The sequence below is a fragment of the Sinocyclocheilus anshuiensis genome, unplaced genomic scaffold, assembly GCF_001515605.1.
Source record: "Sinocyclocheilus anshuiensis isolate Anshui unplaced genomic scaffold, SAMN03320099.WGS_v1.1 scaffold107, whole genome shotgun sequence".
NCBI lineage: Eukaryota > Metazoa > Chordata > Actinopteri > Cypriniformes > Cyprinidae > Sinocyclocheilus > Sinocyclocheilus anshuiensis.
Genome location: NW_015549584.1, coordinates 815,386 through 828,604, shown reverse-complemented (window position 1 = coordinate 828,604; position 13,219 = coordinate 815,386). Strand labels below are relative to the sequence as shown.

The 13,219-nt window shown below is 36.9% G+C and overlaps 1 protein-coding gene across 1 annotated transcript; it reads left to right on the top strand.

The window, feature by feature from the left end:
• The first annotated feature begins 9,752 nt into the window (after positions 1–9,752).
• Positions 9,753–12,291, top strand: LOC107657863 (doublesex- and mab-3-related transcription factor A2). Its single transcript, XM_016446135.1, has 2 exons — positions 9,753–10,654; positions 11,037–12,291. The coding sequence occupies exons 1-2, from the start codon at positions 10,180–10,182 to the stop codon at positions 11,891–11,893; spliced, it is 1,332 nt and encodes a 443-aa protein (XP_016301621.1). The 5' UTR covers positions 9,753–10,179; the 3' UTR covers positions 11,894–12,291.
• Positions 12,292–13,219: the final 928 nt, after the last annotated feature.

The window sequence follows — 13,219 nt, the reverse complement described above, 5'->3', positions numbered from 1 at the left end:
GATTACTGCAGTCAGGATTGTTACAAGTTATTATTTGAAATATTTTGATTCAGTGAGGAATTTACCCTGGGAATGCCACAAATATCTTCACTGCTGATGTGAACTACTTAGGGGTTAACATTGTAATTCACTGGAGCTTGTGGCTCTTTTTTTTTATTATTGTGCATGAGAATGTAGCCAGTGGCGGTCACATGACTGATCATGTATTTTAAAAGGACTCAAAGAATCTCCACTGATCACTTTGAGGAACTGTCTGGATGCTGCATGACGTGCAGAGACACTGAAGTACTGACAGTAGATGTTGTAGAGTTTGTTTTTTGTTTTCCTTGAGGTTTTCAGACATCTCTGATGAGTATTATTAGCCATTATGGCTATTTTCCCCGTTGAATCTTGAAATTAAATGCTTATTGTAATCTCTGCAGCTCCACACATTTTAATGAGAGAAAAGCAAGACTGTGCTCTTGTTTGGGATTGATCAAGTTAAATAATTAGTCAAAATATGATATATGATGGTTCATCCTGATTCTTTGTTGATTTTGGTCGATGTATTGAAAGCTAATGAAGTGATCTGCTAAACTATAAGTAGTGAACAGAATGTGTTTTATGTAAAGTACAGTTCCTCATGCGCACTTGACTTTTTTTTAACTGGATAGAAGGAGTCTAACCTGCAGGCTGTTTCATTTGTGTTGTCTGCCTTCTCACGCAAGGAATCCGAACGTTTAATATGTGCATCCAGTCATACTTCCACTGAAGGTGATGTGCGCTGAGAAGACATGAATCATTCGGTTTCTCACACACACTGTTTGGTGAGAATGAGTTTAGTATGTTAAACTAACTCAAACATTGTGGTGTTCTGGCCAGTGAGTTCAGTATTCATTTCAGACAAAGGAGAAAGCAGCCTTATTCAAAGTGACAACAAACTAAATGTGTTGTTAGGTAACAATTCTCTGAAATCGGCTCTTGTGTGTTCGTCAGCCCCAAAATGAGCATTCGCAAAATGTGAATGTTTCTTCCTTCTTATGGTTTATATGCTCACATCTGCTCTGCAATTTAATGTTGTCAAATATGAGTAATGCCTGTGTAAATTGGACTTTGAATGCGTTTCAGAATCTGCAGATAGCTGTTCTCCTAAGTTTGGCGTAGTCTGCTCTCCCGTGTTTTCAAGAAAGAGCAAGCACTGAAAGGTAAGATTTTCTTTGTTTTCATCATGCTCGATCAGGTGTGAAAGACTGGTAAATCCAGCCCGAGGGAGAAATGCTGGTTATGCAGCTCCTGTGTGCGTGTGATATTACTGTTTCAATGACTGAATGATTGGTTAATGCATGCAGACATTGACTTTGTACTGACACAGACAGCAGTGATGAGCAGGTCGGAAATGCTATCATTTTAAGCAGTGAACTGATATTTCTTTTAGCTTGATCCGGCTTGTCTACACTTCGTTATCGGCGTTCTTTTGGCAGGTGTGTTCTGAGCAATATGAGAAGAGCACAATAATGCCCACAATTGAACCCGTAATCCTCCTGTTTGGAAAAAAATAATCCTGTATCAAAGGACATAATGTTTTTTTTTTATTTTCCTCCCATTTGAAACATTTTTAGTAGCTTTTAGACTTTATAGACTACAAAAAAAAAGATGACCAATAAGTTATGACGTGTTTTTACATTAACTCATCAAAATAAGTTAAGCAGATTTCAACTTTTTAATATTCAAATTTATCAGTTGTACAAGTTTCAACTCATTTTAAGCCAGTTTAATATAATTTAATGTAATTTGTAAGTTGATTTTACTTAAAAATTCAAGTTATTTCAAAATTCAGCTTATTTTTTTTTTTTTTACCTTGTATAAACTAGTCTTTAAGGGTCAAGAATGGTGTGGGTGTTTGTGTAATATATATAATATATATTCTTGACACTAAAAGATTAGCCAAGTTATTGAACAATTACATTTAAAAAAGGACACAACTTGAAAAAAGGATAGCCTTAAAAATTATATTATAAAAAAAATGCACATATGTATATATATACTTTTTTGTAGTCTTTAATGTATTCCTGATGCTTAAAGACTACTCAAACACTGAACAATTTTCTTTTGATATTATATTATGACTGTTCCATTGTTATTACATTAAATGTGTGTGTGTGTGTGTGTGTGTACAAACACACATGCTATTTCATAAATATTGTTATTTATTTTATACTTTATAAATATTGTTATTTATATGTTTAAAAAATACAACTTGTGAAAAAAAGGAAGTAATATTTTAATCGTGTGTATGTATATATATATATATACACACACAACTTGACACGTCAAGTGACTTTACTTGATGTGTGTGTGTGTGTGTATATATATATATATATATATATATATATATATGTATGTATATTACATGTTTATATTTACTTATATAGTGCTTTTAACAATACAGACTGTCAAAGCAGATTTACAGTATTCAATAGGAAAAATAGTGTAATAATGCAAAACAGTAAACACTTCATTTTCATTTGTGTGTATACATGTTTTTTATTATTTATATTTAATATCAGCATTTTTGAAAGTTTTATTAGTAATATTGAGTTTTGCATTTGTCAATGTGATTTTCTTTTTGTTGCCCATTTGTCAGATCTGTGACATCTCAATCCGTGACCCTGAATTGTAGCTGCTGTCAGTCAAGAATCCGATTTTCCAATGCCATCATGGTTTGATCCCAAACTCTTTATTTAGGGACAATAGAGTTATTTTGTGGCTTCTTGTGACACAGATTCTGCTCTGGCAACATCAGGTGGTGGCTCGATTCTTCAATGACAAAAGGGAAGCGTTCAATAATGTTTGACTAGTCTTTAAGGGTCAAGAATGCTGCTGGCCCTTGGTGAGAGAAGAGCATTCCTGACGCAAGTGATCTCTTCTTTGAAGCAGTTCCTGATCCCACAGCATCCACTCACCCAACGATGCTGAAATCCCAGACAAAACTAACCTGGAGGGTCACTCAAAGTTTACTTTCTCAGAGACGCTAGAGAAACAGAATCTATGCGGCTTAAAGAATCGCCCGAAAAAGGGGCTCATTTGTGGTGGGCAATGTGTGCGAATGGAGTGAGTGAGACGGGAGGGGTTGGTGTGAACAGAAATTGTTTTATTGGCTGCTTCCAAAAGGAATGCTTTAGTCATCCTGACAGATCTCCAGGAGTTTTCAATAGAGTTTTCATTTCATTAGGTATGGAGCCCTGAAGGTTACTGTAGGTGGAACTTACTTTTTGACTATTTATGGATGTTTCTTCAATTAGGGAAACTTTACCCTGTTTTTTTAATGATTGGTTTTGGCTTGTTTGTTTTTACATTTACATTTACATTTAGTCATTTAGTAGACGCTTTTATCCAAAGCGACTTACAATTGGGGGATACATAAAGCGATTCTTCTTAAAGAGGCAAACAGACACAGGAAGTGGTTGTAATACCAAGTTCTTAGACATTGTTTTAGTAGTTTTCGAAGTTTAAATAGATTTTAAAATGTGTCTTTATAATTTATTTAAATTTGATAGAGTATCTCTTCCCCACTTTAATGCATTGTTGAAATCACACTTTTAATTAATTTAATGTTTTAATAGCAAAAATTACTGTACACTGTAAAAAATGACCGTGAATTTAATGGTAAAAGACTGTAAAAAGTCCACAGTAAAAACCTGTTAATGGTTAACGGTAAATTCCCCTACTATATACGGTGAAAAACTGTATTGGACATGTATTGGACATTAATTTTACGGTAGTATACCGTTTTTGGAAGTGAAAAAGACCGTATTATTTACAGTGAATAACCGTAAATTGACATTCCCAGAATTCCCTGCGTTACATTTCAAATTTGATGTTTTTTTGTTGAAATAACGGTTTCTTAGTTTTTTCTTATCAGTTTTGTATAGTAGGGTTGTGTGTTACACCTAATGTTGTTAAAATTAATGTTTATTGCATTATTTCAGTTTCATGTGTGTTACCATGATGGTGTTTAGCGTTTGTGTGAATGACACTGTGCACCTTCTATATATGTTATTATTAAAAAGCTGCTTGTGATGGGCTTTGGTTCATCGTGTGACTTTCTCATCACCACCTGCATTTGGTTGTTATCAGTGTATTACAAAGCTACAAAACAGATTTCAGTACTTCAATAGGTTGGTATATTAACATTATATCAGTTAATGGAAATACGGTATTTAACTGTAAATTTAAGTTAAACCCGTAAAACCTAAAACATTGCTACCGTATTTTTTACGGTCAAATTCCGGCAACCACAGCTGCCGGTTTTTTACCGTAAATTTTACGGAATTTTTTTTACAGTGTAGCCAATACTGCTTTTTAAGAACAATTTCTCCAAAAATGGTTGAGTTTCTATTTGTTTATTGGTTGTGAAAAAATTAGCAGTGACATGAGAGCACATCTCTGCCTGAGAAATGTCATTTTACATAATATTATTTTAAACTGAGAAATCGCATATTTTGTATATATTTTTGATGGCATCTAGATAATAATAATTGGATCTCCAGAAATGACAACGGTAAACCTTCTACTTTATTGGCAATTGGCATAAAACGGTTTTCCCAAAATGAATAAAAGAAATACACTGAAATACACAACTTTTGTATACTTTATTTACCAATAAATCACAAACGCTCAGTTTAGTCCTGATAGACAAACAACGTCTAGTAATATTAACTGACTCGTTTAACTGATTTCTTTGTAGCTATTCACTACATATTAAGACGTCATCTTTCCTTCAAAAATATTTTACTCAGCAAAGCAATGAGGCAAATCTTCAAGATAATGCATTTATTAAATTAAACGTATGCCTATAGTCATAGCTTGAATAAAATTAAATGTTTTCCCCCCTCTTTTTTACATTGCATGAAAATTAGTATTTTATACTTTTGCTTGGCTATATTAATAATATAGCTTAGAGGCATAATATACTTTTAAAAAATGTTATTTATTTATTATCGTTTATTTAATGATTTTAATTATCGTATATTAGCTGGTTGTCCTTGACATTATTGTCAGCATTTTTTTTTTTACACATGTGGTTTAAAAATGTAGCCTATAATTTTCATTTGCCCCCTCTTTAAAACACACTTTTAATTAAGACACTACTTTTATTTATTTTTGTGAGTAACGGTGCTACTTGTAGCAGTAGGCTAATTGCAAAAAAAAAATAAACTGATGAACTTATTAATATCTCGTATCGTTCAGCAGCTCTCAGCTGTGACAACTTTCGATATTAAAAAGTTGTCTAGAAAGTAAGTTGTCCAGGTTAGCACAATCCCCGTTTCCCGTCTCATAAGAAAATTCTGCAAGGGAGAAGAAAAAATAATAAAGCTGTGGTATTCGGATTATCGTGGACGAGGATAAAGCATTAAATGGGGCTAAAGGGGCCTGAATAGACGCAGTGGCGTGCGAAGAGAAGCAGAGTAATTATTGCTTCATAATTGTGTTCTTTTTCTTTTTTCAGACAGCATCGCGCTGCAGAGCCCCACTTGGAGCGGTTGTGACATTTAGGAGGCCGGTCTTTGTGCTCAACACTTCAAGTTTAAAAAACAAGGCCAATTGAGTCGGCGCAGCTCAAAGCCCCAACCATTGTGAGGGACCACATTGAGTTTGGATTTGGGACAATGGTGTTTCTCAAATTTCTTGCAAAAACCTATACTCCATCTGTGATCTCAATGAGCGCTCTTTCACTGGGCTCCTGCTTTTCTGTTTGATTCGTTTGTAAAGGGAGGCAGATGTGGAGGGATGGAGGCCGCATTTTAATTGGCTGCTGCCGGAGCACACACTCACATCATTTCATCTGTCATCGGCGTTGTGCATCCTTGGTGTAAAAAGTGAAAGTGAGTCTACAGAGTAAAATTACAGTAATAAGTTGTTTTTATAATGTGGTCTTGTATATTTCCCCCTAATATAGACTGGACGTCTTAATAACGTTATTTCCCATCTTGCAATTTTAAAGTTTGCAGAACCAGAAAGGAAGACCGCAATATTATACTGTAGTAGCATATAGTGTAGACTATATTTTAAGCATCAGACCAAGAATAGATTGCATTATGATTTTAAATTAGGTTGACAGCTCCGTTTCAAAGTTTCCGTTTCCATCAAGATTTAAGAAACTTCTTTTGTAACATATGAAACCTATATGATTCTCGAACTATTTTGTTTGATTAAAACAAAAAGGCACCAAAAGGTACAAAGTAGCCTACTGCTCACTCTCAGAGAAACAGGTACAAAATCTGTCACTATAGCTTTCCAAAATGTATCATTTGCATACTAGTAAGTACACTTAGGGTAAAATATGTAACTTTAAGGTATAAATGTGCTATATTTAGGGCTAAATAAGGTACTAAAGTTTACCTATTGAAAAGGTACCACCCCAGTGACAGTTTTTGTGCCTTTTTTCTGAAAGTGTATGTGAGGGTTGTTTAATTTCGTAAATTAAAATAAGTATACGGATGGATAAATAAGCGTTAATTAATAGCCTAATTACATAATAGGCTACGCTAAATGAATAAATATTAAAAATATATATTTTTTAGGTAAATAACTAAAGCAAGCCACATCGAGCGTCCATTCTAAGTAAGCCAATAAAAGCTTGATTTAACGCAGTTATTTTAAGCGCTTTGTTCTGTGCCTTTAGGGGAATGCCATTGCTGCGCTCAAGGGTCCTGCGCGGCGCGGCAGCTTTTCATGTGAACAAGAGGTTAACAACCTAATGAGGACTTGGAGACGAGATGAAGCGTGTAAATACACTGGTTTTTCTAAAAACCGCGCGCTCGGCACCCTCATTCCCCTTTTTTATCTGCTACTCTAACCTCTGCTGCGCTCTGCGCACTCAAACCATTCCAGCAGGAGGTCCGCAGGGAGGCAGTTCGGATCCAGCCGCGCTCCGGCCGGGTATCAGCGGAGAGAAAGATCCGTAAAATAGCGCTCCGGGGTGCTGGAGGAACAGAGACATGCTGTTACATATGTCGGGTCAAGCATCTCTTTTGTGCTGCTTTAAAAAGGTGTAAAACTCAGTCAGCGGTGGAGATTCTAAAGGGAGTGAAAGCCTTGTATGGGTTTTTGATGCATAGGTCTGATGAACTGTTGAAAGAATGTTGAATTTCCTAAGTGCCCACAGTCAGTTTTAATTGCCCGGGGGCATTTAATTGGAATTCACAGAGACGCCCATTCAATGGAGAGATTTTCTTTTTCAAGTAAAGTGTGTAGAGGGCCGGATTCATTATTTAAACTTCATAAAATATATAGGTTCTGCCTGAACAGAATTAGTCAATGTTGCCTACTCTCTTAAAAAAACAAAGGGGTTTTAGCGCGTCTTGGTTTCAGAGTAGAACCTTTTTCTTCCCGATGTTTGCTCTGTGGATATTCTGAGAATTAAAAAAGTTTTTAATGTTTAGCTACACTTAGCTGTGCATTGGTTTCTGGGTTCGAAACGTTTTCTCGAATGGATAGAAAGTAATTGTGAAAACCAAGTTTATTAGATATAATGAGCTTTAAATTATGTTTAAAATACATTTGATGTTCTGCATACACTAAATGTTTTGCATTGAATAAGTGGGTTGTATAAAAGTCGTTTACTTTGAGTTAGTTACATTCCGAAAGTTGTGTCTATATGGCTATCATCGACAGAACAGCTTACATAAAACCGGCTTAGCTCTCATATCTGTCAAAAGATCACAATTGTTCAGAGTTGTGCTCTCATCATCTCTCAGTTTATGAACAATCAACGCCTGCTTGCGGTTTTGTAATGATCTCGGGATGTCTGTTTTCAGTCGCGTGAGATCGCTGCCGAGATAATGACTTTGAATGTCAAAAAGCTTTAGTTTAATATCGTCTCTATTAGTGTGCTGGTTGGGTAATTAAAGGTGCAGATGAGGGGGAGGGGAGGGGGGACAGATGGCATTTGCTTACTGTGATTGAGTGTGTAAACAATAAGAAACCGAACGACAGGGAAACAGTACAGGCCCACATCACTTTATCGAAGGGGCCGAGAAATTTAAAGTCCAGGTACCAAAGAGAACCATGGCGATCTGCTTTATTCTTTGAAAAATAATCCGAACGAACAAGAAATAATGTTCAGATTTAAGTCTGTTGTTGTCTAGCAGATTTGTTTAGCAGATGCAAGCAAACATTTAATTTTTAGCTGATAAACTGCATTTTTTATTTTGAAAAAATGTTGTAATCATGTACAATGAATCCTTTAATAAGGAAGCAATATAGGAATAAATTCAGTAATCCTGTAGCCTATCTAGGCTACAAGAAACTCGTATTTTCGTATTTTACCAGAACATATTTCAAACGTGCTCAGAAAATTCAATTACTTACCATTTTAGTATTATGACACCACGATCTTGAAATATTGGATACTTATGTAGGCTAAAGAAAAATATGTACATTGTTTAAAAAAACTACGCTAATCTAAGGGTAGATAAATTGAAGCATTGAAGCAAAAATAATTTTAGGCGTCTGCACTGACATTTTAAAACCTGACTAGTTTTACAATAATAATCCTCGCTTTTAATTCTTGAACGTGTCGAATCATAACAAAACAATTGCATGTAATTCTAAAATAATTTAGCAATAATAATAATAATAATAATAATAGTAGTAGTAGTAGTAGTAGTAGTAATAATAGCACTTTCTGTTGACGTTCGTATTTTGAACAATCCGCAGACTTTTAAAAGTATGAAGAGCGCTAAAAAAAAAAAGTAAAATAGTCACATGAAATGTGTTCGAGAAAAAACAAACAAACAAGAAGACTGTTAGTTAAGCAACGAGAACAACGCTTACAATAAACAATACAATGCCGGTGAGTGTTTTAATAGTATAAATGTTCGACAAATACAGAGAAACAGAAGCGATAGTTTGTTTTGCAAAGGCTAGAATGATATAACTATTCCTATGGCGCTAAACCACATAAATACCATATCAATCAGTACAGTGTTCATTTAGTTCATCTTAAATAATTCGATTAATCAAATATCGCAATGTTTTGTTAATATTGATGATAAATGGCAAGCACATCGAAGCTTTTTGACTGTAATAGCCGGCGTTTAAATCAGTAGTTCTACAATAATGCTACAAATGAATGACATTTTCAAACGACGCAACAATGTTTAGAGTAAACAATTACAAACATGCAGTAAACAATTACGGACAACGAACTGCCCTTAAAGTCTAGCGTAACAACTTACCGTTTTGCCTTTAGCGATATTGACGTCATTCTGAGGAATTGGATCTTCATTACAGCAAATCCCTAGAACAAAATCTTGTCTTTTAAACGATAAATAAATTACGAAACTTATTTTGGCTAACGATTGCTTGTAAATAAAAAATACATTTATATGCAAAAAAAAAAAAAGTCTCAAAAAAATCCCGTAATCAACTTTTTAACAGCTAGCCTATTTTGTCTAAACAGCAGTTAATAATGCCAAATCGTAAAACAATGCGTTTAAAGATTATAGTATCAATAGTCAATTGTCTTACAGGATCTTTTGCCTGTATTTTAGTAAATAATTTCTTATGATAAAAGTTTTATGTTTTAGCTCTGCGTGATGCTTGTTATTTGAGGAAAGAACGCAGGTGGACACAGTTGAAAAAGAGACAAGCCAATCAGATCGCTCCTTCCCCCTTTGGCCAATGACAGGCGCCACATTGTTGTCAAATTTGTCTAATGAAAACGTGGGCGCAACAATAGATCGAGAGGGATCTGTATCCACTGAAGATCTCTCGAGGAAGTTAGTGTCTCACACTGGCTCCAGCAGCAAACTCTGCTCTCTCTCAGACTGTCGGCCGATCATTGAGTTTAAAGTTAGTTTTGCATTACCTTCGATGGATTTTTGTGTTTTTAAAATTGATTTTATTCGTTTTAAACGTATGTTTCATTTCTAAGAGAGTTTATTGGGCTGCTTGTGGACAGCGCGCAACAAGTTGAAGATCTCACCGGAAAGAGGACTTTCATAAGCAGTCATAAGTATTTTCTGATCTCTTATCTGGACACTGGCATTCGGGGTGTGTTCTTCCTCAAGTGCTGTGCTGAAGAAATTCTCCGTGTATCGATTCTGCTCAATGCTTATGAAACGTCTCCGATCGAAGGCTTCGGTTGCGCACGTTTTTTAACCTATCGATTGGCTGTTTGTTGATTCGGAGAACATGGATCTTCGTCCAGAGATCCCACCCGCCTCCCAGGCAGGGTCGCAGATTCATCCTGGCGCCGCTGCTGCAGCTGCGGCCGCGGCCGCTGCCGCCTCCATCCCGGTTTCCATGGCCGGTAACCTCTTAAGGGCCCCGCCGCTGTTGCTTCGCGCTACGGAGAAGTATCCACGAACGCCCAAGTGCGCCCGGTGCAGGAATCACGGCGTGGTGTCTGCGCTGAAGGGGCATAAGCGCTATTGCAGATGGAAGGACTGCATGTGTGCCAAATGCACTCTGATCGCCGAGAGACAGCGCGTCATGGCCGCTCAGGTTGCGCTCCGCAGACAGCAGGCGCAGGAGGAGAACGAGGCTAGAGAACTTCAGCTGCTCTACGGCACAGCAGAGGGTCTGGCCTTGGCCGCTGCCAACGGCATCATACCTCCCCGGCAACACTATGAGGTCTTTGGCCCAGTTAACAACGAAACAAACTCTGGTAGGTGGATAAATTATACTCGTATAGCTGCTATATAAATTCTTAAAAATAAAAGTTTCAGTTATATTTAAAGAATTGTAAATACAAATTAATTATGTAGAAAACATTTACGCACTTTTTTTTAAATACACGCTCTTATACTAAATCCAAAGAATCTCTAATGAAACATCAAAAACGTTTTGAATATCCAAAGAACCATATGGAAAACTTAATTATTTTAAAAGAATGGCATATTTAGCTAGTGTATGTATTATACAAAGAATAATATCGTACTGTGTAGGCTAATTTCAAGTTGAATTCCAAGTTTCACTCTCATACAGTCCAAGAAAAAATAAGGCATGTTAGCTGATGGGAATTATTGACGTGCATCAATCTGTTTCAGGTGAATCGAACATCCAAAAGTTCGAGTTGTTCTCCAAGACACCTTTATCTGGATCGATGACCCTACATCAGGCGCCTGGAAAGTCCGTATCTACAGACACCGAATCCGTTCCAGGAATGTCGTCTCCAGATATGCGTCACGGCTCGGGTTCGGAGAACGGTGACCGCGAGTCCATCGTGAGCTCCCCGATAGCCAAACCATTAAAAGACGGCGATGAGACGCCAGGCTCCATCAGTCCGCTCGGCTCAGACTCCGGCTCGGATACGGATAAAGACGATCAGGAGCCCTCGCCCTCCTCCGCAGCATCGCGACAGATGAACGCCATCGACATCCTAACGAGGGTTTTCCCCAACCACAAGCGCAGCGTCCTGGAGCTTGTGCTGCAGGGATGCGGCAAAAATGTGGTGCAAGCCATAGAGCAAATCCTCAACAACAGCGGTCAAGCCAAGGGCCCAGATGAGTCCTGGACGGCGGATCGGATGCTGCAGAGCGCACAGCCGCCCATGTCCTCCACCCCGCGGCCTGTGTTACCTGGAACCATGACGCTCAGCAATAGATCTGCCTTCTCTCCTTTGCAACCCAACGCGCCACACTTTAGTTCCGACCCGAGCACGTATCCTCTCAGTACGCATTTGGGCTTGAACCCACTCCGGCTGGCGTATTCGGCTCATAGCAGAGGCCTGGCCTTCATGGCTCCATACTCCACCACGGGTCTGATGCCAACATTGGGCTTCCGGCCGCCAATGGAATATGCCTTCAGTGACTTGATCAGAGACAGGACTCTCTTGCATAAAGATCAGAGCTACACCAATGGACTCTATGGTCCTCTGGTCAACAACACTCCAGAGAAACAGTGAGATAGTTTTTCCCAAATGTAGACAAAAGTGTTTCTTGTCTTTAAAGATTCGTAGGCCTAAAGATTCCTCATCCCTAAAGACTCGCGGGCCTTGTGTTTCTGTATATAAAATATGTCTAGTTTAATCACCAGAAGAAAATGTGTTTGGTGGTCGTGGCTTCTTTGAAGTTTGTGATTAATCAAAAAGAAAAGGGTTACGCGTTAAGGTTAAAGTAGTTTTTACCCATCTTACTGCAGGATGGCGTTACTGACACTGCCTCAGCGCAAAAGGAGCCAGAGGTGAATTATTTTAGACCTTTAGCTGGGTAACCATAGTATTTTCGAGTAATGTAAATTGTGTATTTTAAAATCCTTCACGTTTGTCACAATCCATTTAGATTAGTTGCCAAACGGGTTAAGCCCCCGTGTGATAATAGTGCAATTCATAGAATAATAATTTGCTTCATCATTTAAAAAAAAAAAAAAGGAATATTCTAGCATTATTGTTATTGTGGAACGTCTATTATTCACTCTTTTTCTGCTCAGTGTCTGTTAAATCGTGCCATGTTCATTCAACAGAACAGAATTTCTTTGGATTTAATATGGTTACTGGCTCAAGTAGACATCTGTGTTCCCTTTGTGAGTGATATATTGTGTTACACGACTAAATTATGTATATTACATTTCTTGATGATAGTCATATTTGTCATTTTCTCAAAAAACATCAAAAGGGATCTAAAAAAAAGATGTAAAACGATTGTTTGTTGAATGAAATTTTGCTGCGTTGCGAAGTGTACATTTCTCTGTGTAAATTTTGCAAAAGAAATAAATGTTATTTTATTCTTACGTTTTGCTTGTTTTGTGCATTAAAGTTTTTTTTGTTTGTTTGTTTTGTTTATCCATATTCTATCATTTGGCGCATTGTGACTTATTTCAAAACACATTTTGCATATAATACAAACTTTAAAAAATAAAACAATTCCATATTTTCAGTATGTTTAACAAAATTAATACGTTTAATGTATTTTAATACAAAGCTTTTTTTTTACCATATGTATTTTCCAAAAAACGAATTGCTAAACATTTTAGAAAGTAACTTTGTTAATTATTTCATAACAATAGGCTAGTCTAGTTATTATTTTTCGTATCGACAGTCCAAGTTAAAGAGAGATGATATTATAAGCTCTTCTCTTCTTTTAAAAGTTTGTGAAAGCCTCTAAACAGAGACAGTCTCAAAGCAGGAGTCCACTGTATTTTCGCACGAGGAGTGTATAGCTGCACTATTGAAACGCGATGCCATGGAGACATGATCCCCCTTGCCAGAGCTCAAGTGTTTACTTTCTCCCCG

Excerpts from the sequence above, each read along its gene's own strand:
- LOC107657863 (XM_016446135.1), top strand. The coding sequence starts at position 10,180 with ATGGATCTTCGTCCAGAGATCCCACCCGCCTCCCAGGCAGGGTCGCAG. Across the intron at positions 10,655-11,036 it reads TAACAACGAAACAAACTCTG|GTGAATCGAACATCCAAAAG; the intron begins GTAGGTGGATAA and ends AATCTGTTTCAG.